A 25789-nucleotide genomic window follows, 5' to 3' on the forward strand; every position below is an offset into this window, starting at 1 on the left:
GTCACCCAGCTGTGAGAATATAAATGGCCAGCTTGTCCTTGGAAAATTACACTTTTCAAAATTTCTAACATCCTTCCCTGATGTAATGAGAAGTTGTCCATAATGGAATGATGTGTGCTAAGCATAGATTCTATAATGCCAGTTACGTGTGCAACTGCCATTATAGAATACTTGCTTAAGTAATGGCTGTTGTAAAGGCTTGCACCTAACTATAGGCAGATAGATGTATAAATGCTACTATTCTATAACATGTGTACAAAACTGCCTGACTCATCCCTGTCCCACTCATTCCCCTCCCAGATAATGCTCCTCTTGGAGCTGTGAGTCCTAAAATATGATCATGCAACTTATAGAAAAATGACTAAGGACAGTTATGTGCCAAATATTGGTAATTATTACCAATTATAACGAATAATCGTTTAAGATCAATTAGCACCTAATTAGTCTATTAAGTTACATGTGCAACTAACCTTGTCCTGTAAGTTGTGTGTGCAAATTTGTGCTCTTGTCAGAAATTTGGGCATGCAACTTTCTAGAATTAGGTGGTAAATAGCTACAAGCTTTTTTTTTACATAATTATAATGACAAAAAGTCTAAAAGACTGTTGCTTTCATTTGTTGTATAAATTTGATGATATTCTCTCGATAGAGTCTGACCAAATTTTGGTTGCAGTTTCAGATTTAGTACCAAAACCGACCCATAATCCGGATTTGGGTTTTGGCTGAAAATGCTTTTGCATTTTCATCAGAAATTGAAACTCTCTGTTCCCCATCACTGTCCATCATCACCACTGCTGCCACCCCCTGGAAGAGGGCCGATCCTCCTGGACGGGTTGGCCATTCAACCCCAACCCCTCTGCCCTCCCACCATTTGAAGGCCTTCCTCAGGCCTACCTTTAAATGGCCTAGTGGTCTTGTGGCTTCTTCTGTGCAGAGTGATCCCTAGTCACTCTTGCCTCCATAGATTCCTCAGCCAAAATGACTGCCAGGACTTCCTTCAGCAGCCCTGTAAGACTGGCATGGAAGGTCCCGGTGGTCACTTTGGGATTGGAAGCAGCATAAGCAGGAGCACATGTGAATTTTTTTTTAAAAATTGTTCTTCAAAGGGGATTATTTTCCATAACCAGAAACTAATGAGGTAGTGGTCAGTCAAACACACTGGACTAATAACTATCGAATCTGATTAAATCAGCCCTAATTAAAAAGAAACAGTATACAGTCTGCTATATGAGTAATTCCTTTAGTCATCTGCTTGAGACATTTCTTTCAAAGCTAAATGGAAGTCACCAGCTAAACATTTTACTTCAGCATCCACTTGGAGGTTAAAAACTCCTAACACAATCATGTCTCTTTTCTTCATATCAAACTCAGTGATATTTTCCAATACAGAATTTCTTCATCTTTTTTGGATATGGGGACCCCATTTCAACCTCTAAAAGTTGTAGGGATTCCAACCTATCCCCACCAGTTTCATTCCCCATCTCAGTCTCATTCCTCTACTCAGCACCAACCCACCAATATCACTTTCACTCCTAGCCAAGCCATTCCCAATCAGTTTCTCTCTCCCTTAGCTTTGGTTCTGTCCTCCCTATTCTCACTTTATGGCTTATTCCAAAGTGTTCCTGCTATCCTCCAATTCAAGACCAATTTCTGAGTGCTTTTCTTCCTGCGTACTTCTTCCTTCCTGCCCTCTACTTCTTCTGCTTCATCCCCCTCCCAAAACACAGCCATACTGAACATCTCATTCAGTTTAGTTTTTGTCCTTTAGTTTCAGATGAGCAAAGCAGCTAACACATGTGCAACATCAATTGCAAATCCTTCTCAGGATTATCACCCTACTTATCTAGTGAAGATGTTGACAGCTCCCCTCCTCAATACAGCTTCAAGTGATAGTAATCATAGTAACATTGCAGCATATGGCCCAATATTCAGCCAACAGCAGGCAGCACTTGACAGGCAGCAGTTTTGCTGTTCTCCACTGGCATAAAACCCGGATACTCAATGCTGGTCCATATCCATCCGCTGACATTGAATATCAATTTTTTTTGCCGCTAAAAAGTTAACCAGTTAAGCCGATATTCAGCACTGACTGGTTAAATTGTTAGCGGTTAAAGATAGGACTGCTATTCATGTGGTCAGACTGAAGAGCTAAACGTAACTGGTTAGGCACTGAATATTCAAGCCTACCCAGATAAGTCGCATGACATAACTGATTTAGCAGTAGGCACTAACTGCAAATATTCAGTGAGAGATAACCAGTTATGCCCTGCTGAATATCTGTGATTAGATGAAAAAACGCTATTTTACCAGTCAGTGGTCATTTCTGACTGGTTAAATAGTGCAGAATATTTGGGGGATATTAAATGATGGCAGATAAGGACCTGAATGGTCCATCCAGTCTGCCCAACAGTCACACTCATTATCAGTTCATGATTAAACCAACAATGAATGTGATATAAAATACTTGATCATGGTATTTCTTTGGCATTTATGGTACATAGACCATAGAAGCCCGCCTGGCACTGTACTTACAGTGCAACTACTGGAGTTGCCGTCAAAGCCCACTCCAGCCTATCTGAATCTATCTTGTCATTTGCAGGATACAGACTGTAAAAGTCTGCCTTGCACTGTCCTCACGTTCCACCTACTGAAGTTGCTGTCAAAGTGTTTTCTGGCCCATCCTAAACCAGATTTAAAAATATGCAACACAGACTATACAAGTCTTCACCTGACACATCCACACACACGCAGCCATTTAAGTTTAGTTTTTTAAAAATACAATCCATTTTCAAGTTAGAAATCCTCTATGTGCATTCCATACCATTTGGAATTCCTTCACCATTTTTGTCTCTTCTACCTTCCTCGAGAGGGCATTCCAGGCACTGACCACCCTCTCCATGAAAAATAATTTCTTCAGCTCCCACCCATCCCTAGCTTAATTCTTCATTTATAGTCCATTATCCTAATTAGGACAACAGAGGAGAGTTTTTAATAGAGTTTTAATTAGTTTTAAGGCTCTTTATATTCATCTGATATCCCTAGTACCTTAAGACGTTTTAATTAAACAACTCTATAATACTAAGATGCAGACAGAAGTCCAGCAATGAGAGGGGTGCTATCCAGTCTTTTGCACTAAGTGCCACATGTTTGATTATCTCCCAGTTGGTGAGTAATTATATATAAGCTATATATGTGTGCTCGATGCAAACAGCTCCTAGCTCTCAGAATGAATACGTTCACTTGAGGCTAGAGTAGCAGACTTGGTGGAGCTGAGGGAGACAGAGATACCTACAGAAGGCCTACAGTAACATAGTAACATAGTAGATGATGGCAGAAAAAGACCTGCATGGTCCATCTAGTCTGCCCAAGAAGTGTGCCACTTTTTTGTGTATACCTTACCTTGATTTGTACCTGTCTTTTTCAGGGCACAGACCGTACAAGTCTGCCCAGCACTATCCCCCCTCCCACCATCGGCTCTGGCACAGACCGTATAAGTCTGCCCAGCACTATCCCCGCCTCCCAACCACCAGCCCCGCCTCCCACTACCGGCTCTGTTATCTCATCTCGGCTAAGCTCCTGAGGATCCATTTCTTCTGAACAGGATTCCTTTATGTTTATCCCACGCAGGAACTTTATAGAGAAGTACCACCTCCAATCTGGCAGCCTCTGTGCTACCTTGGAGGAAACAGGTCTTCAAAAAGGACAGTATCACCCCGGTGCAGCTGGAAGTAATCCTGCAGCCAGGACCAGCCCACCAAGGGATGCAATATCGTCTCACATTGAGGATAAGTCTCCAGGAACATTTGCACAATCACAAAACAGAGGGTCAAACAGCATACAAAATAATACAGAAACAAAAAAAGAGCAACACTGGGCTTCCAGGATCAGGATAATCAATGTCCTCCTTTACTGAGTGATGACCCGACACAGGCTGTGTTTCGGCGCACAAGCGCCTGCTTCAGAGGTCAGAAATTCCTGTTTGTGACTTTCTTAGAGAGATGTGTGTATAGCCAAAAAGGCGGAATGCAATGTCTCTAAAGCAGTGGCATAGCCAGACAGCCAATTTTTGGTGGGCCTGAGCACAATGTGGGTGGGCACAAAATTTTCTCTCTCCCCCCCCTCCCAGTCAAGCATCTGTTCCCTCTTTCTATCCTCCTCACCCTCATAGCCTATTTCCCTATACCTTTTACCTCCTACCACCAGCATCTTCCTGTCCCATCTCTCTCCCCTCCCCCATTGTCCAGCATTTTCCCTTTCTCTTCCCTACCACCCATTGTCTATCTTCTCTCCCTGGATCCATCGTCCCTCTTTCTCCCCTCCCCCGCTTGTGCATCTCTCCTTTCCTCTCCTCCTCCTTCTTCATGTCCAACTTTTCTCCCTCTCTCTGCCTTGAGCCCCTGGTTTAACATCTCTCCCCCCCCCCCCCCCCACCGTCTCTCCATCCTTCCTTTCCCTCACCTCAATGCCATGTTCAACATTTCCCCTCTCATCTCTCCCTCCCTTCCACTTTCATGTCCAACAGTTTTTTTTCTCTCATGCCCTTTCCCTCCCTCTCCCCATCCCACCCATATCCAACCATTCTCCCTCTCTTTTCCCTTGCAGCATCTCTCCGTCCCTCCCCCTACCTGTCTCACTCCCTCATCCCAACAGTGCACCTGTCTCTCCCTGACCCCCCCCCCCCACCACCACCAGCACACACACACACAAAACAAACCTACCACCCGCCAGCATGCTGCAGGTTTTTTTCCCCTCCCTTTCCCCAGCCACCACTCACGGACATGCTGGCTGCAGGCCTTCTTTCCCTCGGGCCCTCCCTCCCCTTCGGGCAGCGCCGCAGTCTACCTGTACAGGAAAGCTGCACGGCACCGGGTCCGTCCTGCCGCTACGCTGCTGCCCTCCGCTCCGTTGTCATCATCTTTCTGGCACAGAGTTGTTACTCGTTCTTCTGCCGCTTATCTGCAGCGGATCCGTGCGCTGCTAGGGCTGTATGCTGCTGCAACTGCTTCCTCTGCGCTGTCCCCGCCTTCTTGAAGAGGCAGAAGGCGGGGCCAGCGCAGAGGAAGCAGTCGCAGCAGCATGCAGCCCTGGCAGCGCGCCGATCCCAGAAGAATGAGTAACAACTCTGTGCCAGGAAGATGATGACAACAGAGCAGAGGGCAGCAGCGTAGCGGCAGGACGACCCGGTGACGTGCAGCTTTCCTGTACAGGTAGACTGCGGCACTGCCTGAAAGGGAGGGAGGGCCCGAGGGAAAGAAGGCCTACAGCGTGCACCATTTCTGGGTGGGCCTGAGGCCAAAGTGGGTGGGCCCCGGCCCACCCAGGCCCACCCTTGGCTACGCCCCTGCTCTAAAGTAGATAGTATCTCTTAGAGAGCGCTGTCAACAAAAAAATGCTGTCGGTGCAGGAAAGTGGCAGGGAGCTTCTGGAAGCCAAATTTAGGCTCTTAGATAGAAATCTCAAATCCAGAACCTCCGAGGTAGCATTTTCTGAAGTGCTCTCCATTCCATGTGCAGGGTTCAAGAGAAAGGACGAGCTCTGGAGTCTCAATGCATGGATGAGATGATGGTGCAGGGAGGAGGGTTTTAAATTTGTAAGGAACTGGGCAACATTCTGGGGAAGCATATTCCAGAATGATGGGCTCTACTTTAACCAGGGTGGAACCAGGCTGCTGGCATTGGCATTTAAAAATGAGCTAGAACAGCTTATAAACTAGAACCTGGGGGAAGGCCGACAGTCATTCAAAAGCGCATGGTTGAGAACAAGGTATCTTTCAAAAATATCACCAAAACAGGAAAGATAGGGTATCCTGATAGTGAGGTTGCAATAGAGACCATAGTAGACCACATGTCTTTAAATAAAAAGGAAACAAAAGATTGCAAATTAACACTGTCAACTGCTGAGCAAGATGTAAATAAGAACAACAAACATAGTTTGAAATGTCTATAAGTGAATGCCAGAAACCTAAGAAATAAGATGGAAGAGTTAGAATTTATTGCACTAAATGAAAACTTAGATATAATAGGCATCTCTGAGATCTGGTGGAAGGAAGATAATCAGTGGGAAACTGTCATACCAGGGTACAAATTATATCTTAGTGATAGGGTGGATCAAATTCATGGAGGGGTAACATTGTATCTTAAGAAGGGATTTGAATTAAATAGATTGAAAATTCTGCAGGAAACAAAACACATCTTGGAATCCCTATGGATTGAAATATCATGTGTAAAGGGGAAAAGGATAGTGATAGGCATATACTATTGTCCACCTGGCCAGGATGAACAGACGGATATAGAAATGTTATCAGAAATTAGGGAGGCTAACAAACTTGGGAACACAATAATAATGGGTGATTTCAATTACCCCGATATTGACTGGGTAGATATAGCATCAGGGCATGCTACGGAGGTAAAATTCCTTGACAAAATCAAGGACTGCTTTATGGAGTAGCTGATACAGGAGCCAACAAGAGGAGGAAACATTCTAGATCTAGTCCTTAATGGAACGCATTATCTGGTGCAGGAGGTAATGGTGCTGGGGCCACTTGATAACGGTGATCATAATATGATCAGATTTGATATCGGCTTTGGAGTAAATACACACTGAAAATCCAATACGTTAGCATTTAACTTTCAAAAAAGAAATTATGATAAAATGAGAAGAACGGTGAAAAAAAAACTTAGAGGAGCAGCCTTGAAGGTCAAACATTTACATGAGGGATGGAAGCTGTTCAAAAATACCAGCCTGGAAGCCCAGGTCAAATATATTCAATGTATTAAAAAAGAAGGAAGGAAGGAAGGCCAAACGACAGCTGGCATGGTAAAAAATTAGGTGAAGGAAGCTATTAGAGCTAAAAGAAAATCCTTCAGAAAATGGAAGAAGGATCCGTTAAAAATAATAAGAGACAGCATAAGGAATGGCAAGTCAAATGCAAAGCACTGATAAGGAAGACGGAGAAAGACTGAAAATAAAGATTGCGTTGAAGGCAAAAACATATAGTAAAACTTTTTTTTAGGTTTATTAAGAGCAATAAGCCAGCAAAAGAATCAGTTGGACCACTAGATGACCTGGGTAAAAGGGGCACTCGGGGAAGACAAAGCCATAGTGGAGAGATTAAATTAGTTTTTTTGCTTTGGTCTTCACCGCGGAAAATTTGGGAGAGATACCGGTGCCAGAAACACTATTCAAAGCTGACAAGTCAGAGAACCTGAATGAAATCTCTATAAACCTGGAAGATGTAATGGCACAATTTGAAAAATTGAAGAGTAGTAAATCACCTGGATCAGATGGTATTCGTCCCAGAGTACTGATAGAATTGAAAAATGAACTTGCAGAATTATTGTTAGTAATATGTAATTTATCTTTAAAATAAAGCATGGTACCGGAAGATTGGAGGGTGCCCAATGTAACACTAATTTTTTAAAAAAGTTCCAGAGGTGTTCCGAGAAATTATAGACTGGTGAGCCTGACGTCAGTGCTGGGCAAAATGGTAGAGACTATTATAAAGAACAAAATTACACAGCATATTCAAAAGCATGGATTAATGAGACAAAGTCAACATGGATTTAGTGAAGGGAAATCTTGCCTCACCAATCTATTACATTTCTTTGAAGGGGTGAACAAGCATGTAGATAAAGGTGAGCAAGTCAATATTGTGTATCTGGATTTTCAAAAGGCATTTGTCAAAGTACCTCATGAAAAGCTCCAGAGGAAATTGGAGAGTCATGGGATAGGAAATAGTGTACTATTGTGGATTAAAAACCAGTTAAAGGACAGAAAACAGAAAGTAGGGTTAAATGGTCAGTATTCTCAATGGAGAAGGGTAGATAGTGGGGTTTCCCAGGGGTCTATTCTGGGACTGTTGCTTTTTAACATATTCATAAATGATCTAGATATGGGAGTAGCTAATGAGGTAAATACATTTGCTGATGAAACTAAATTATTCAAAGTTGTTAAATCGCAAGAGGATTGTGAAAAATTACAAGAGGACCTTACGAGACTGGGAGACTGGGCATCTAAATGGCAGATCACATTTAATGTAATCAAGTGCACAGTAATGCATGTGGAAAGAGGAACCCAAATTATAGTTACGTATTGCAGGGTTCCACATTAGGAGTCACCGAACAGGAAAGGGATCTAGGTTTCATCGTTGATGATAGGTTGAAAACCTCTGCTCAGTGTGCGGCGGTGGCAAAGAAAGCAAATTGAATGTTAGGTATTATTAGGAAGGAATGGAAAACAAAAATGAGGATGTTATAATGCCTTTGTATTGCTCCATGGTGCAATCACACCTTGAATATAGTGTGCAGTTCTGGTTGGTCACCACATCTCAAGAAAGATATGGTACATAAGTACATAAGTACATAAGTAGTGCCATACTGGGAAAGACCAAAGGTCCATCTAGCCCAGCATCCTGTCACCGACAGTGGCCAATCCAGGTCAAGGGCACCTGGCACGCTCCCCAAACGTAAAACATTCCAGACAAGTTATACCTAAAAATGCGGAATTTTTCCAAGTCCATTTAATAGCGGTCTATGGACTTGTCCTTTAGGAATCTATCTAACCCCTTTTTAAACTCCGTCAAGCTAACCGCCCGTACCACGTTCTCCGGCAACGAATTCCAGAGTCTAATTACACGTTGGGTGAAGAAAAATTTTCTCCGATTCGTTTTAAATTTACCACACTGTAGCTTCAACTCATGCCTCTAGTCCTAGTATTTTTGGATAGCGTGAACAGTCGCTTCACATCCACCCGATCCATTCCACTCATTATTTTATACACTTCTATCATATCTCCCCTCAGCCGTCTCTTCTCCAAGCTGAAAAGCCCTAGCCTTCTCAGCCTCTCTTCATAGGAAAGTCGTCCCATCCCCACTATCATTTTCGTCGCCCTTCGCTGTACCTTTTCCAATTCTACTATATCTTTTTTGAGATACGGAGACCAGTACTGAACACAATACTCCAGGTGCGGTCGCACCATGGAGCGATACAACGGCATTATAACATCCGCACACCTGGACTCCATACCCTTCCTAATAACACCCAACATTCTATTCGCTTTCCTAGCCGCAGCAGCACACTGAGCAGAAGGTTTCAGCGTATCATCGACGACGACACCCAGATCCCTTTCTTGATCCGTAACTCCTAACGCGGAACCTTGCAAGACGTAGCTATAATTCGGGTTCCTCTTACCCACATGCATCACTTTGCACTTGTCAACATTGAACTTCATCTGCCACTTGCACGCCCATTCTCCCAGTCTCGCAAGGTCCTCCTGTAATCGTTCACATTCCTCCTGCGACTTGACGACCCTGAATAATTTTGTGTCATCGGCGAATTTAATTACCTCACTAGTTATTCCCATCTCTAGGTCATTTATAAATACATTAAAAAGCAACGGACCCAGCACAGACCCCTGCGGGACCCCACTAACTACCCTCCTCCACTGAGAATACTGGCCACGCAATCCTACTCTCTGCTTCCTATCTTCCAACCAGTTCTTAATCCATAATAATACCCTACCTCCGATTCCATGACTCTGCAATTTCTTCAGGAGTCTTTCGTGCGGCACTTTGTCAAACGCCTTCTGAAAATCCAGATATACAATATCAACCGGCTCCCCATTGTCCACATGTTTGCTTACCCCCTCAAAAAAATGCATTAGATTGGTGAGGCAAGACTTCCCTTCACTAAATCCGTGCTGACTTTGTCTCATCAGTCCATGTTTTTGTATATGCTCTGCAATTTTATTCTTAATAATAGCCTCCACCATCTTGCCCGGCACCGACGTCAGACTCACCGGTCTATATAGAATTAGAAAAGTTACAAAGAGGGGCGACAAAAATGATAAAGGGCCTGAGACGACTTCTCTATAAGGAAAAGTTAAAGCGGCTAGGGCTCTTTAGTTTGGAGAAGAGACATCTGAGGGGAGATATGATAGAAGTCTATAAAATATTGAGTGGAATGGAATGGGTAGACATGAATTACTTGTTTACTCTTTCCAAAAATACTAGGCCTAGGGGGCACGCGATGAAGCTACAAAGTAGTAAATTTAAAACAAATCGGAGAAAATATTTTTTCACTCAATGTGTAATTAAATTCTTTAATTCGTTGCCAGAGAATATAGTAAAAGCATTTAGCTTAACAGGGTTTTAAAAAAAGCTTGGATAGCTTCCTAAAAGAAAAGTTCATAAGCCATTATTAAAATGGACGGGGAAAATCCACTGATTATTTCTAGGATAAGCATCATAAAATATATTGTAGTGTTTTGGGATCTTGCCAGGTACTTGTGATCTGGATTGGCCATGGTTGAAACAGAATGTTGTGCTTGGTGAACCTTTGGTCTGCCCAGTATGGCAATTCTTATGTACTTATGACATTACTCCTAAGTCAACCACCCCACAACCTCAAATTATGTTATCTAGTTTTATTGTTTCCCTTTCAATGTTAATAGATTTCAAGTATTAAAATGTCTGTATCCTACCTCCCCTGCCTCTTCTTTCCTCTAGGGTATACATATTCAGGTCTTCCAGTCTTCCCTTATACATCTTTTGGCACAAGCCCCATACCATTTTTGTTGCCTTCCTGTGGACCACTTCTAGTCTTATTACATCTTTATCAAGATATTCCTTCAAAACTGAACACAATACTCTAGGTAGGGCCTCACCAATATCTTGTACAGGGGTATCAACACCTCCTTTTTCTGCTGGTTAATCCTCTCTCTATGCAGCTTAGTATGTTTCTGGATACTGCCACCACCTTATCACTCTGTTTTGTCATCTTCAGATCCTTGGGCACTATCACCCCAGGATCCTTCTCCCTGTCTATGCATATCAGCACCTCACGTCCAAGGACATATGAATCCACAGTGGCGTACCAAGGAGGGGGGGCGGTGGGGGCGGTCCGCCCCGGCTGCACACCGCTGGGGGGGTGCAGCGCGCCTGTCTGCTCCGCTCGTTCCGTGCTCCCTCTGCCCTGGAACAGGTTACTTCCTGTTCCGGGGCAGAGGGAGCATGGAACGAGCGAAGCAGACAGGCGTGCGGCACCCCCCCCCCCCCCAGCAGGTAAAAATGCACCCGGGGAGGTGTCCTTTCGGCGGGGGGGGGGGAGGTGGCCTTTCGCGGGGGGTAGGGGGGTCGCGCTGCACCCGGGGGGGGTATCCTTTCACCAGGGGTGGGGGGCACGCTGCACCCAGGGGGGGGCGCATCAGCGATCCACCCCGGGTGTCAGCCACCATAGGAACGCCACTGTAGTTCCCTTGGATTTCTACTCCCCTAATGCATTACTCTGCACTTCTTTACACAGTCATGCTTTTCCCCTCCTGCTTTTCATGCTGATTTGAACTCCTGTTGAGGCAATCTTCCCCATCTCCTCTTCATGATGATTTGGGTTCCTTGTGGCAGCAATCAGCTATACTCCTCCCCTCTTCCTTTTAGAAGCCCAGGGTAACTGTAGCTTAATCAATTGCACTCTTCCCCTTCTTATTTCTGCATGGATTTGAGCTTCTTCAAGCCTCAATCTTCTTCTCTCAGCATGGGTGGCATGGGATCAGGCAGAAGCAATTTTAACAGAGCTCATCAGTCTGAATTCAGCTTGTCTTTATGGCATGTCCATGTTACTTTGCAGAACTGCTGTTTTTAACAGTCTTTTTTTTTTATCAACAACTGCTGTTTGGTTGTCTCCTTTCTATTGGACCTCATTTGATGGTTGCAAAAACCCCAGGTTGGGAACCACTTTTCTGAGAGATCTTTCATTTCAATAACATCTTTCTTAGGAGGCTTATAAATAGGTAAAAGGAACTACTTATCAACCGCATGGCAATATAAAAGCAAATGTTCTGATCCTTCTACTTTTCATTGTTCTTTAATATATATTGCTATTGTTAATTTATAAAGCACAGCTAAACTTCTTCTTGATATCATTAACCAAGACTGCTGAAAGGAAATAGTATTGTAAGCCAACTGTTTCCCGCTCCTCATTCATGCTTTAGTGATACACATTTATTCCTCTCTCCCCCCCCCCCCCACCCCAATTAAGCAAAGTCTACCTAAACAGGCAGTTTGCTGAAACACAGCTGGGCCAGGACCTTAATAAACTCACTTGTACCCTTCTTGAGGCCATCACAGTCTTTTGTGTTGATCATACTGTGTTGGTGCCGGTGGTGTGAGGCGGGGCTAGTGGTTGGGAGGCAGGGCTAGTGCTAGGCAGACTTCTACGGTCTGTGCCCTGAAAATGGCAGATACAAATCAAGGTCAGGTATACACAAAAAGTAGCACATATGAGTTTATCTTGTTGGGCAGACTGGATGGACCGTGCAGGTCTTTCTCTGCTGTCATCTACTATGTTACTATGGTGATACTCTCTGGTTTCCTCTATAAACAAAATTTAAGGCAATTTCCAAAGAGTCTTTAGGAGACAAAAGATAATCACATGGTGGTGCCCATAAAGGGACACACAAAAATGCATGTCTTTGTCACAGTCCTGTACTGACATACCTGTGGCTGTAACAAGTCCCTAGTTGATGATGTCACATGTATTCTTCATATGTGTAACTTATAGTCATTGGGGTTAGAAAGAAAGCCACACAAAGGGAACAGGAAATTGAAAAACAAGGTACTCATTTTCTTGATTATCACTTACTGATGAAGTATGCATCCACACACACCTTTGGATCAAACTACTTCCTGTGAATTAACAGTAAACAGACAGCTATACAGCCAGGTCTTACTGACAGGCTGTAATGATGATTTTAATTAGCAGCTAGTTCTTTCTGGCAGGTAAGTTCAGTAAACAGAAGTCTTAGCAGAAACACAAGTACTCATGTAACCAGCTCTCTAGAGGGCTACCTAGGGATCCTAGAAGGCTGGATGTTCAGGCAATAGTCACGCTATTATTGGTAGTAGGGATGTACATTTGGTTTCTAGTTTTAGTTTTGAAAAATTTATATATATATAAAGAACAAACACTTTATCAATTTTAGATGTATAAAACCTCTTCATTAATGCACTTAAAGATGATATACATGTGTTAAAAAAGCTTTGCATGCATTTTTCAAATTTTATATACGTTAAATGGCCAGTCTGGTTTGTTTGGAAGAACTTAACAGATTCTAATAGGAAAATTCATTCTTTGTTGCTTGCTCCCAGAAGCATGAAGTAGTGAAACCTAAGTATATCTGATTAACAATTTTTGATGTACCACTGCTCTAGAAACTTGCCTACATCTTGTTTAAACTCAAGTATTCTACTAGCATACCCCACAATCTCTAGCAACAAATTTCACAGACCAGTGGGCTCATTGACTGAAACAAATTATTTTGATTGAAGAAAGGAGAATGGAAAAGCAGTAGCTTGAAATGAATTACATTCAGGTATAATAGGTATTTACGTGCTTCCAAAGGGCTTAAAATGTAAAGGGAATGGAAGGCGTGAGTGACTTGCCAAAGACCACAAGGAATATCAGTGAAATTGTAACTTAATTTAATTAATTCTTATTCATTTAACTATACAAACTCAAGGCAGAATATCAAATAATGTTTTGGGGCATGTTTACTAAAGTTCACTAAGCAGTTAGTACAGGATATAGTGCATGCTAACAGCTAGTACCAGCTTGTGTTACTGGTACAGCACAAAAAAAAGAAAAACAAACAGCTTGCTAAAAATCCCTAACTGCTCAGGGGCCAATACAAAATTCTTCACAGTAGAGTCAACTCAGTGCGTGGCTCTACCATGAAACTGTCACTCAAAAGTTAAAATTGTGGCAGTAATCCGTAGCTCATTGCAAAATGTAACCCTTCCTGTTTTGGCTTAAGCACTGACAGGAAGGGTGACATTTAAAAAATAAACTATTTCAAGCTGCTGGCATCTTCATTGGTCCCGACCCGATCCCATTTCTCTGAGTAAAAATGTAATCCCTGGTACCCCTCCATCTGACCTGCCCCCCCCCCCCACCCCCCGTACACACAACCCTCCCTGACTTGTTAGATGTGAACTTAAAAGAGGTGTGGCCATGGGAGGGGCACAGGTCACCTATTTGAAAGCTGAAAAAAATAGTCCTTGAGGTTTAGTGGTACCTTGAACCCTCCCTCAATCCTCACAGCCAAACCTTTAGAGATAGGAGCAATGCCCATTTGCTGCTGTCTGCAGTGCTGTCATCTTACAAAATGGTGGTGCCTAGCCCTATTTGGTGCATCCTGGGTTACACTGGCTAGGCCAATTTGCTGTTTAAGTGAATTTTCCTCTTATTATGGCATTCTGGCTCCACTGAATGCATCTCCAAGGTGCACCACACGGGACAGGGCACCACCATTTTCATGATGGCAGCACCAGAGGCAGGAGTAGATGAACATTGCTCTTATCCTTTGAGATACCAGTGGGGGGAGGGTTGGGGTACCTGGGGGAAGGGTTGGGTAAATAAGTGCAACTAGCCCTATTTTTTTATTAAGTTGGGGGGAGGGAAAGAAGTGCACTAGACAGCAGGGATTTTTTTGAGTCATGGGGTGGGAAGGGAAGAGGCCACTAGACACCAAAGAAAGGGTTGTTGTTATCGGGAGTTCAGGTGGGTGGGGGAATGCCACTAGATACCAGGGATACATTTCTAAATTGGGTCAGCCCTGTAAAGAATAGTGGGTAGCACTGATTCTCACACCCAAATTTGGCCACCAGGACTTACACCTAGTGAAACAAAGTGTAATTCCCGATACCCAATTTAGGCACACATGCCTGATATTCTATAACACGCGTTTGCATTTTTAGATGCCCTTGACCCACCCATACCCCTCCCATGGCCACACCCCTATTAAGCAGTAGTGTAGCTATGTGGGGCCACGGGGGCCTGGGCCCCCATAGATTTGGCCCTGGACCCCCCTGCCAACGACCCTCTTGACCTCTCTCCCGTCGCCAACCCTTCCCCGCCGCTGCTGTCGGCTACCTTTGCTGGCAAGGGACCCCAACCCCCGCTAGCCGAGGTCCTCTTCTTCCGGCGCAAGGCTTCGTTCTGTTTCTGTGAGTCTGACGTCCTGCACGTACAACATGCAGGACGTCAGACTCACAGAAACAGAACAAAGCTTTGCGCCAGAAGAAAAGGACCTCGGCTGACGGGGATGGGGTCAAAGTTGGTGGTGGTGGTGGTGGCGGCGGGGGGTGGGGTGCTAAAATGTGCCCCCTCACCTCGGGTTCTACACCCCCCCTCCCATCAAAGTCTGGCTATGCCCCTGCTATTAAGTTGCATGCTATGGGATTTGGGTGCCTAGTGTTATAGAACAGTGAGCACCTAGATTCACGCACAAATCCTAATTGTTGCCAATTAACATCAATAATTGATTAATAATATGGAAGAAGTTAATAAGGAACAATACTATGATTAGGGGACACCTAGACAAATTAGTAGGTTACAAATGTTTTACAAAAATTAAGAAACTATTTATATGATTAATGGAATATTATACTGTTGAATCTTTGCAGAGACTATGGTTGAAGTTAATCCTAAAACTGAAATTAAATAAGATTGTGACTAGTTTCTAGAGAACAGATCCATTAGCAATTTTTAGCAAGGTAGATTTTTGAATCACTAACTCATATCAGGCAGTGAACGATATGGAATGAACTTTTTAATTAGGATATCCTGGGTATTTCCAAGTGACCTGAATTCATCATTGTGGTAGATTGGATGTTGATCTTTTAATCTGACCAAATCTTCTTCTGTGGAAAAGCATTATAGATTTAGAAAATGATTGAAAGGATAAAAAAATGGGGGGCCAGAGTGAGTGAGGGGAATAGAAAATAAATGCATGGAGGTGGTAAGCATAGTAATAATGAACTCAATGATATAAGGACAGTTGCATGGCACTAGACATACAGAAGTGTATATGTCTAGTACAGAGGTTTTCAACCCAGTAATGGGGATATCCTAAAAACCCCAACTGGCTGGGTGTGCCCAGAGGGCTGGGTTGAAAACCCCTGGTTTAGTAGCACTAGAGAAATGATAATTAGTAGTAGTAGTAGTAGTAGTAGATGACAGTCAGGTGGATTTATTCCAAACTTAAGCCAACTAAGGGGCTCTTTTACTAAAGCGTGTGAGAATTTACATACTAATATGCTGTAACTCAAGATATTACTGCACAATAAATGAAAAATAAGGCAGCTACAATTGGAGGGCATTTCTGGTATGTAAGTTGCAGGTGCTGTGTTAAAAAGCCCATTATTATGGACTACTCTAGCTGAAATTAACCTGGGGGGTGTTAAGTGCCTCCAAGCTAGTCACATTTGTCAGTGCAGCATTTTAACCACTGTGTGCTCACAATATTCCTTCTCCACCCATGCTCTGCCTAGTTATTCCTTCTACGAGAAAATGCCATTAACACATGATATATTGCATTGTAAAGAACATTTGACTTCAAACCTTTTTACTGTTTAGAATTAGCTGTTACCACATTCTAAATTGCTCATTAACAGTTTAACATGGCTTAGCAAAAGTGCCCCTAAATTATCATCATGGGCTACCTTTAAGGCACGTTATTTTACCACATGCCATTCTATTTTAGTCCAGGGTCCCAATTTATGCAATGAGAACCTATGCTAAAATAGCATGACTTATGGTAAAATAACCCATCTCAAAGGTAGCCCATGTTGATAACTTATAACGTATACTATAAAGAGGTGCATGTAAATTCTAGTGCGTGGATCCAAAAAGGGGGCATGACCATAGGAGGAGCATGGGCGGGTTGAAGGCATTCCTGCAATTTATACATATTGTTACAGAATTAGGGGGATCTGCACCTAGCTTACCTATTGGGATTTACACCAGGTTTTCATTGGAGTAAATGGTCACACTTAAATGTAGTCATGGTTCCCAGCGCTAAGCTCTGTTCTATAAACTGTGCCAACTTTAAATATGGTTTATAGAATAGTGTTAAACACTATTTATTTGGGGGCTGCTTTTTAAGGTGCCATTTATACAATCTAGTCCAAATGTATTAATAATGAACTCATGTGGCATGCTGAATGTACCTTGGTTTCTACAGCTGAGAAAGTTTACATAATGAAATCTCTGATTTGTACATTTTAGATAATTAGTTTACATTTGTTATCAAAAGTTGTGTTTTATTAATGTAGTACTTTGGATCACAAAATAACAACTATTTTTTATACCTTTCTTTCTGCAGCTTAACATGACATTCCATTTGTTTATTGTGGCTCTTGCTGGAGCTGGAGCAGCTGTTATTGCTATGGTAAGCTCCAAAACATACTGATTTGGTGCTAATGGCCATTGGGTACATATAAATGATTGGCATAACTTTCTGATGTATGTTCATGCTGCAGTGTCTTATCCCAATGCTTCAGATTCATAAGGGTGTGATTTTTAATTACTAAACTCAAATATAGTAGGTAGTTAGAATGAAAGTTAATTACTGCTGAGAAAAAAAAAAGATGAAATTTCAAAGCAGTCAGGGAATTCATTGAAATAATATTTTCACAAAGGTCCTTCTTTAAATGTCTTGTCTAATACTGAGATGTGATATATAAACATTAATTTTAATTCCATTCTAATAATATTTTACTTTTTTGCTATGAGGAAAGGCTGAAGCGGCTAGGGTTCTTCAGCTTGGAGAAAAGATGGCTGAGGGGAGATATGATAGTGGTCTATAAAAAGAGTAGAGTGGAACATGTAGATGTGAATTGTTTGTTTACTCTTTCCAAAAAACTAGGACTAGGGGGCATGCGATGAAGCTACAAATAGTAAATTTAAAACGAATCGGAGAAAAGTTTTCTTCACTCATTGTGTAATTACGCTGGAATTCGTCGCCTGAGAATGTGGTAAAGGCAGTTAGCTTAGTGGGGTTTAAAAATGGTTTGGATAGCTTCCTAAAGGAAAAGTCCATAGACTATTATTAAAATGAACTGGGGGAAATCCACTATTGCCAGGATAAGCAGTATAGAATGTTTTGTACTTTTTTTGGGATCTGGCCAGGTATTTGTGACCTGGATTGGCCACTGTTGGAAACAGTATGCTGGGCTTGATGGACCTTCAGTCTGTTCCAGTATGGCAATACTTATGTACTTATGTTAGGCTTGATTTTATAACAAGACTTCTGTGTGAGAGGTCCAAAAAGATGTCTGTTTTATGAAGGCAAGAAGGTAGTATACACCTGCCCCAATAATGCAAGTACTAGAGTCAGACTATCATTAATATATATATATATATATATATATATATATATATATATATATATATATATATATATATTTACGCACACATATGGACCTTCAGACTTGGGGTGGGGGAGGGAAGGTTTGCCTATGGTGATATATTAATGATAGTCTGACTGTAGTATTTGTATTATTGGGGAGGAGGTATACTAGTATTTGACTTTTTTTTCTCACATATCTTTGAGACATTTATTTCTATTTGGGGTCCTTTTTTCTAAGCTGTGGTAAGCACTAGTGCATGCTTACTACAGCTTAAAAGGGTTTACTGCACAACGTGCTGAAAGGCATCTCACGGTAAGTTTCAAATGTGCGCACGCTACCCACGTGCTAAAAAATATATTTTTATTGTTGCCCAACAGGCTTATTTTTGAAAGAGAAGGACGCCCATCTTTCGACACAAATCAGAAGATGGGCGTCCTTATCACAGGGTCGCCCAAATCGGCATAATTTATTATTTATTTATTACATTTGTACCCCACACTTTCTCACAGATAGCAGGTTCAATGTGGCTTACATAGTAAATAGGATTACAAAGTCTTGAAGGAGAATATTACAAGTTGTAGTAAACATAGTAATAATAGGGTTAAGAAAATATGTGAATTAACATGGAGAGGTAAACAAAGATAGGATGAGCAAAAGGGAAAGAGATTGGGAGGGGTAAAGGAGTAGGAAGGATGAAGAGGAAAAGATTAAGGGATGAGCATAAGGAGATTGGGAGACATGCATGGTCTAAGATATAATAATCGACAGGACATGTTTGTAAAGGATCATCTGCATAGATGAAAGGGTTAAGGCCTTGGTTGGATAAGGCCTTGGCTAGTGGGGTCATCATTAGGTTGAAAAGGGTCAGTGATAGTGGTGATCCTTCAGGTACTCCGCAGTCTGCTTTCCACGGTGATGATACAGTTGAACTTGATTTCACTTGATATGTTTTGGTGGTTAGGAAGCCCCTGATCCATTTAAGTATGTTTCCTCAATTGAAAGCCGATTTTGCCATCCCTAACTGCTTTCCGTCGCGGGGACGACCAAAGTTCACCGGGGCGTATCAGAGGCGTAGCAAAGGTGGAACTTGGGCGTGCCTAACACATGGGCGCCCTCAACCCATAATGGAAAAAAAGGGCGTCCCTGATGATCATTTGGACAACTTTACCTGGTCCTGTTTTTCTTACGACCAAGCCACAAAAAGGTGCCCAAACTGACCAGATGACCACCAGAGAGAATCGGGGATCACCTCCCTTTACTGCCCCAGTTGTCACTAACCCCATCCCACCCTCAAAAAGCTCTTTAAAAATCTTTTGTGCCAGCCTCTATGTCAGCCTCAAATGTCATACTCAGGTCCATCACAGCAGTGTGCAGGTCCCTGGAGCAGTTTTAGTGGGTGCAGTGCACTTCAGGCAGGCGGACCCAGGCTTATCCCCCCCTACCTGTTACACTTGTGGTGGTAAATGTGAGCCCTCCAATACCCACCAGAAACGCACTGTACCCACATCTAGTTGCCCCCTGGTATGTACTGTTTCTTTCACATCTTTGGGGGTGGGAGGGGGTCAGTGACCCTGGGGGAGTAAGGGAGGGTCATGCACTAATCTCTTCAAAGGTTATCTCATCATTTAGGGCACTTTTTTGTGACTTAGGTGTGATTGGAACAGGTCTAGACGCCTTGGGTATTTTTGCTTTGTTCCATTATGGTAGAAAAACGTCCAAGTTTTGGAAACATCCAAATCCCTCCCCCAACATACCTCTTGTGATTTGGATGCACTGAAGAGAAAAATGTCTCAAAGCTGAGATTCAAAAATTGGGGTTTGGATGGGGTTTTTTTCAGAGAAAAACATCCAAATGCCACTTTGTCATTTTAAAGACTTTTTAATTTTTGAAAATGAGCCCCCAAATTATTTATTTTTAACATTTCTTCTTTAATTAAAAAAAAAAGCTGAAAGAGCATTTTGGAGACTGTCACCATAGAAAGTATAAATTCAATCTTAAACCTTTTTTCGGAGGTATCACAACAAACTTTTCTTTATTGAAACTTTTATAAGATGATCTTAAAATCTGTTAAGTTTTTACTCATTTAGGGCTCCTTTTACTAAGCAGCTTAGTAAAAGGACCTCTTAGACCCCTATTTACTAAGATGTGTTAGTTGTGCAGTGCGATAATTGCCACATTCTAATAGTGTGACACTACATTAACTGCTAGCTCGCTCTGGGGGTCTTTTACTAAGGTGCGCTTATGTTTTTAGCATGCGCTAAAACTAGGTGCGCGCTATATGTTCGAGATGCCCATAGGAATACATTGGCCTCTCTAACGTTTAGCACATGCCTGTTTTTAGCACGCACTAAAAACGTAAGCGCGCCTTAGTAAAAGACCCCCCTCTAATTGCTATATTAATGAACTAATGCAGAAAACACCATTTTGGGGCAGGGAATGCGCATGGATTGCTCAATTCAGTCAACATGCAGTAGTTCTTGCATAACTGCTAACACAGCAATTAATGTAGTGCAGTTAACTATGCATTGAGAGGCGTAGTTAAGTGCATTTCATGTTATTTGTTATAAAGTTAACATGCAGTAGTGAACCTCTTTCTGTGTTTGGGATCCTACCAGGTACTTGTGACCTAGATTGGATTCTATTAAAAACAGGATTCTGAGATTGATGGACCCATTATGGCAATTCTTTTCTTCTTAAGTTATTTACATGGCAGCCCTCCCAAGAATGCTGGGGATGCCCCCCCAACATACATTTTACAATTACAGTGCGTAGAATCCATTTAATTTTAAGAGGTTGATCTGCAGCAGAAAACTGACCTCATCATGTTTGTCATTGTTGAATTGACTAAAATCCAAAACTACTTAAACTACAGTGTGCACAAGCAGCTGAAAAGTTGGTATATAACATGCTAATTAGTAGAAGACACTAATTGTAGGGCTTTAAATTAATGATTCTCTTCTGTTTTGAATAGCAGTCATTAAGTCAGGCTGATGGTGCTTTGTTACTGCTCAGAGCAGCAGTGTTTAGGGTGTTTCTCACTTTTGCTTTGAAGTAAGATATCAAAAATCATGAGTGGAATAACCATAATTTGCATTTTGATAGTGAGATATATTCATTGGTCTTTGCTTTAGTTACTACACAAAAGTCACTTAACTACATTTATTTCCTTCTAATCAGTCATCATTTTCTTTTCATAATATCTTATCTTTAATGAGTTACAATGTGTTCTCTTATGAATAATATGCTAACAAGAGATATATGAATCCAGAACCTTCAGAGTGATAAAGCATTTTAAAAGCAGAGGGCTCCTTTTACAAAGCCGCACTAGTGATTCTGGCGCAGCAAATGCGAAAAAGCCTATTTAGTTCCTATGGGCATCGCATTTGTCGTGTGAGAATCACTAGCACAGCTTTGTAAAAGAGTCCAAAATGTATTAAGGAAATCATGCCCTATAAATAAAATTAGCCTTGAAATCTAGCCTCAGTCTTATGGTCTCCCTCAGTTTTGAAGTCACACAAGATGAAAATCATATGTGCAATTTTCTTTCCACAGACTGCAGGATTTCAGAGGAGTAGCCTAGTGGTCAGTGCAGCAGACTTTGAGTCTGGGGAGCTGGGTTCAATTCCCACTACAGCTCCTTGTGACTCTGGGCAAATAAAGTACCTGTATATACTATGTAAACCATTTTGCAATGTAGTTGCAAAAACCACAGAAAAGCTGTATATCAAATCCTATTTCCTTTCCCTTTCCCCTAAAGTAAAAGTAGATACAGTTATCTCAGAAGAAGTACTTGCACTCATTTTCACCTGCTACTTTTCTCAAACATTTTTGCCAAGAAAAAATATATATGTACTTCCAAATTCTGCCTCAAGCTTGTCCCCAGAAATGCCAGTGCAAAGGGTAAAGCTATAATGGAAATGGTACAATGTGAATGCTTTTATGTATGTATGTATATATATATATATATATATATATATATGTTTTTATTTATGGCAGATATAGACCTGCATTGTCCATCCTGTCTGCCCTATAATCACAAAATATATTAAACAGTCTCTCCCCTGTTTATTAAGCTGTGCTATTGGCTACCAAGCGCTAATGCCGACATAGCCCATTCACTTTGAATGGGCTGTGTCGACATTGCTGCACGGCTTAGTAAACAAGGGTGGTCTGTATATTCTATGCACCAAGTAGAACACCATAGGCCTGATATTCTGACCACAGGACATAGCTGGGTGGCCTCCCGTGGTCGGTGCTGAGCTCAGATATTCAATGCCGGGTTGTTTCCAGCATTCCTGGGTATTTTTTGTCCGATTTAAATTTAACTGGCCAAGCTGATATTCAGTACTGGCCAGATAAATTTAATTCCAGCTATTTTGGCCGCCGAATTTGGTCATCAAACTTAGATTATCAATCTGAAATTCACTCTTGAATTGAGCGTGAGCTTAATATTGTACTACACAAGGAGGAATATATTTAGAGACAACATTGCAAGTCAACAGATGCACTGAATTTGTCTGTATAAGCCTCCTTATCATTCGTATAACCCCTGACGCAGGTACGGTGGCACCGAAACACGGCCCGTGTCGGGTCTTCCTTCAATCAAATTTGGATTATTAAAGGTTTTTACATAAGCACTGTGTCCCTTGTGTTTTCAAAGGCCCTTTGTGCTGTTTTTTTTTTTTTTTTTTTTGCTTGGACTTTGTTTGTGCTTCTTTCCCTCTCTTTGTTACACTATCCACCTTATAATTGAAAGAGAAAAACGCCTAGATTTCGACCCAAATCCGGAGATAGACGTTTATCTCACAAAAACGAATAAATCGGTATAATGGAAAGCCGATTTTGGACGTTTTCAACTGCACTCCATCGCGGAAGCATACAAAGTTGACGGGGGCATGTCGGAGGCGTGGCGAAGGTGGAACTGGGGTGTGGTTATCGGCCGAGGAGAAATGGGCGCCTTTCGCCGATAATGGAATAAAAGTATGCATTTGTAGCTAGAATTTAGGGCACTTTTCCTGGACCCTGTTTTTTCACGAATAAGGCCCCAAAAAGTGCCCTAAATGACCAGATTACCCCCAGAGGGAATCGGGGATGACCTCCCCTGACTCCCCCAGTGGTCACTAACCCCCTCGCACCACAAAACATGATGTTTCACAACTTTTTATTTTCACCCTCAAATGTCATACCCACCTCTCTGGCAGCAGTATGCAGGTCCCTGGAGCAGTTGTTAGGGGGTGCAGTGGACTTCAGGCAGGTGGACCCAGGCCCATCCCCCCCCACCTGTTACAATTGTGCTGCTTAATGCTTAGTCGTCCAACCCCCCCAAACCCACTGTAGCCACATGTAGGTGCCCCCCTTCACCCCTTAGGGCTATAGTAATGGTGTAGACTTGTGGGCAGTGGGTTTTGAGGGGGATTTGGGGGGCTCAACACACAACGGAAGGGTGCTATGCACCTGGGAGCTCTTTTACCTTTTTTTTTGTTTTTGTAAAAGTGCCCCCTAGGGTGCCCGGTTGGTGTCCTGGCATGTGAGGGGGACCAGTGCACTACGAATCATGGCCCCTCCCACGAACAAATGCCTTGGATTTATTCGTTTTTGAGCTGGGCACTTTCATTTTCCATTATCACTGAAAAACAAAAACGCCCAGCTCACAAATTGTCGAATAAAACATGGACGTCTATTTTTTTTGAAAATATAGTTCGGTCCGCCCCTTCACGGACCCGTTCTCGGAGATAAACGCCCATGGAGATAGACGCTTTCGTTCAATTATGCCCCTCCACATATAGAATCTAGCCATATGGGCTAGATTCAGTAAATGGCGCTCAGAATTCGGCACTGAAAAAAATCGGCGCTGAAAAGTATTTTATAAAGGGTATTCTGTGATAAGCACCGTTTATAAAATAGTACATAGCACTGAGGCCAACGCTTAACTTTGGGCACTAGGATTTACAGCAACTTAGATGCAGATCCACACTATTCTATAACACTGAGCGTATCTTAAGGGAACACCCCTGGCCTCCCTTGACCCCCCCCCCCCCCATGTCCTTTCCATTGTTACACCACCTTTGGAGATCCACACAGAAGCCCTTACATGCTATTCTATAAATGGGCGCACAAGTGTGTTTGCGCAGATTTGCTGTTTCTGCCTTGTGCTGGCAACTTGCATCCATTAGAACGCTTTTCCATGCCTAACATTCTGTACCACATATAGAATGGGCCAGATTCTGTAAATTTTGCTCAAACTTAGGCACCAGGAAAAATCGATGCAAGGATTCATGTTATGCTATTAGACATGTCAAACTGTGCATACAAGAACTATGACGCTATTTCTGCAGGGTTGCACTAGTTTCATATATTTCTGTCTATCTAGCCTGCATTTTTTTCTGTTTGCAATTTATTGTATATATTTCCAATTTGTCTGCTCTCTTGAAACGGACTATCCAACTGGGGAGAGATTAAAAACCACCTACTGGGAATAAAGGACAGAAATACAATGTGCAGGGGTGGTAATAAGTGTGCCAGAGAATAATATAAATGAAACAGAAAAGAAACTAATTTAGCTAAACACAAGGAATCCTTACATGATCAAAACTGAGATAGTAGAATGTGTTACCTAGTAGCATGTGTTTAAATGTTTGTAGTGGCAAACTAACCTGATTCAATGATAGGTGGGGCTGCCAGGATGAGTGGCAAATGAGTTGATAGAAATATTATATGTCTTAGCAGACATGTAGGCACATGAATGGATTTACATGACAAACTGTGATGGTAGAATCGATTAGCTGCTGGGTTTGCATGGCCGCAGGGGCATAGCCATGGGTGAGCCTGGGTGGGCCAAGACCAATGCACTTTTGCTCGAGGCCCACCCTAACTAGCCCCAACCCAACATCCCTCGCTGCCTTTTCTCCCGTGGCTCCGGGTCCGGCCGTCTGAGAGCATTGCCTGCCTCAAATTCTGCTCCTCCCCACCACTGCCTTGATCCCTGCAGCTTTCTTTTTTTGGGCCGTCGCTGGTAGTGCTGCGATTCACACAGGCAGCTCCGCTCCCCCCTGTCGCATCCATCTGGCCCTGGGAAAACAGAAAGTGTATCAGAGAGGGCCGGATTGACACGGCAAAGGGGAGCGGAACTGCCTGTGTGAATCACAGCGCTGCCGGCGATGGCCCGAAAAAAGAAAGCTGCAGGGATCGAGGCAGTGGCGGGGAGGAGCAGAATTTGAGGCAGGAAACTATCTCAGACTGCTGGACACGGAGCCATGGGAGAAAAGGCAGTGAGAGATGTTGGATTGGGGCAGGATGAATTGGAGGAAGGCAGAAGTGCTGGACTTGTGAGGGGAGGACGGGGACTGGAGGGAAGGGATAGTGCTGCCGGACTTGTGGAGGAAGGGGATTGGAGGAAAGGGAGAGAGCTGTTGGTTGTGGGAGGAAGAGGAGGAGGGGATCTGAATGGAATGGAGAGAGTTGCTGGAGGTGGGAGGAAAAGGAGAGGGGATCTGGATGGAAGGGAGAGAGCTGCTGGACATGGGTGGAAGAGGAGGAGGGGACTGAATGGAAGAAAGAGCTGCTGGACATGGAAGAGGAAGAAGGGACTGGCGAGAAGGGAGAAAGC

General features: G+C 42.7%; 1 protein-coding gene across 1 annotated transcript in view; it reads left to right on the forward strand.

The window, feature by feature from the left end:
* GPM6A (glycoprotein M6A) overlaps positions 1-25789 on the forward strand; it is a 151441-nt gene that overhangs the window by 115110 nt on the left and 10542 nt on the right. Inside the window, exon 6 of the mRNA XM_030192218.1 lies at positions 17157-17222. Within this exon, the coding sequence (XP_030048078.1) occupies positions 17157-17222 (66 nt within the window). The remainder of the gene's footprint in view (positions 1-17156; positions 17223-25789) is intronic.

The sequence above is a fragment of the Microcaecilia unicolor genome, chromosome 2 (assembly GCF_901765095.1).
Source record: "Microcaecilia unicolor chromosome 2, aMicUni1.1, whole genome shotgun sequence".
Taxonomy (NCBI): Eukaryota; Metazoa; Chordata; class Amphibia; order Gymnophiona; family Siphonopidae; genus Microcaecilia; species Microcaecilia unicolor.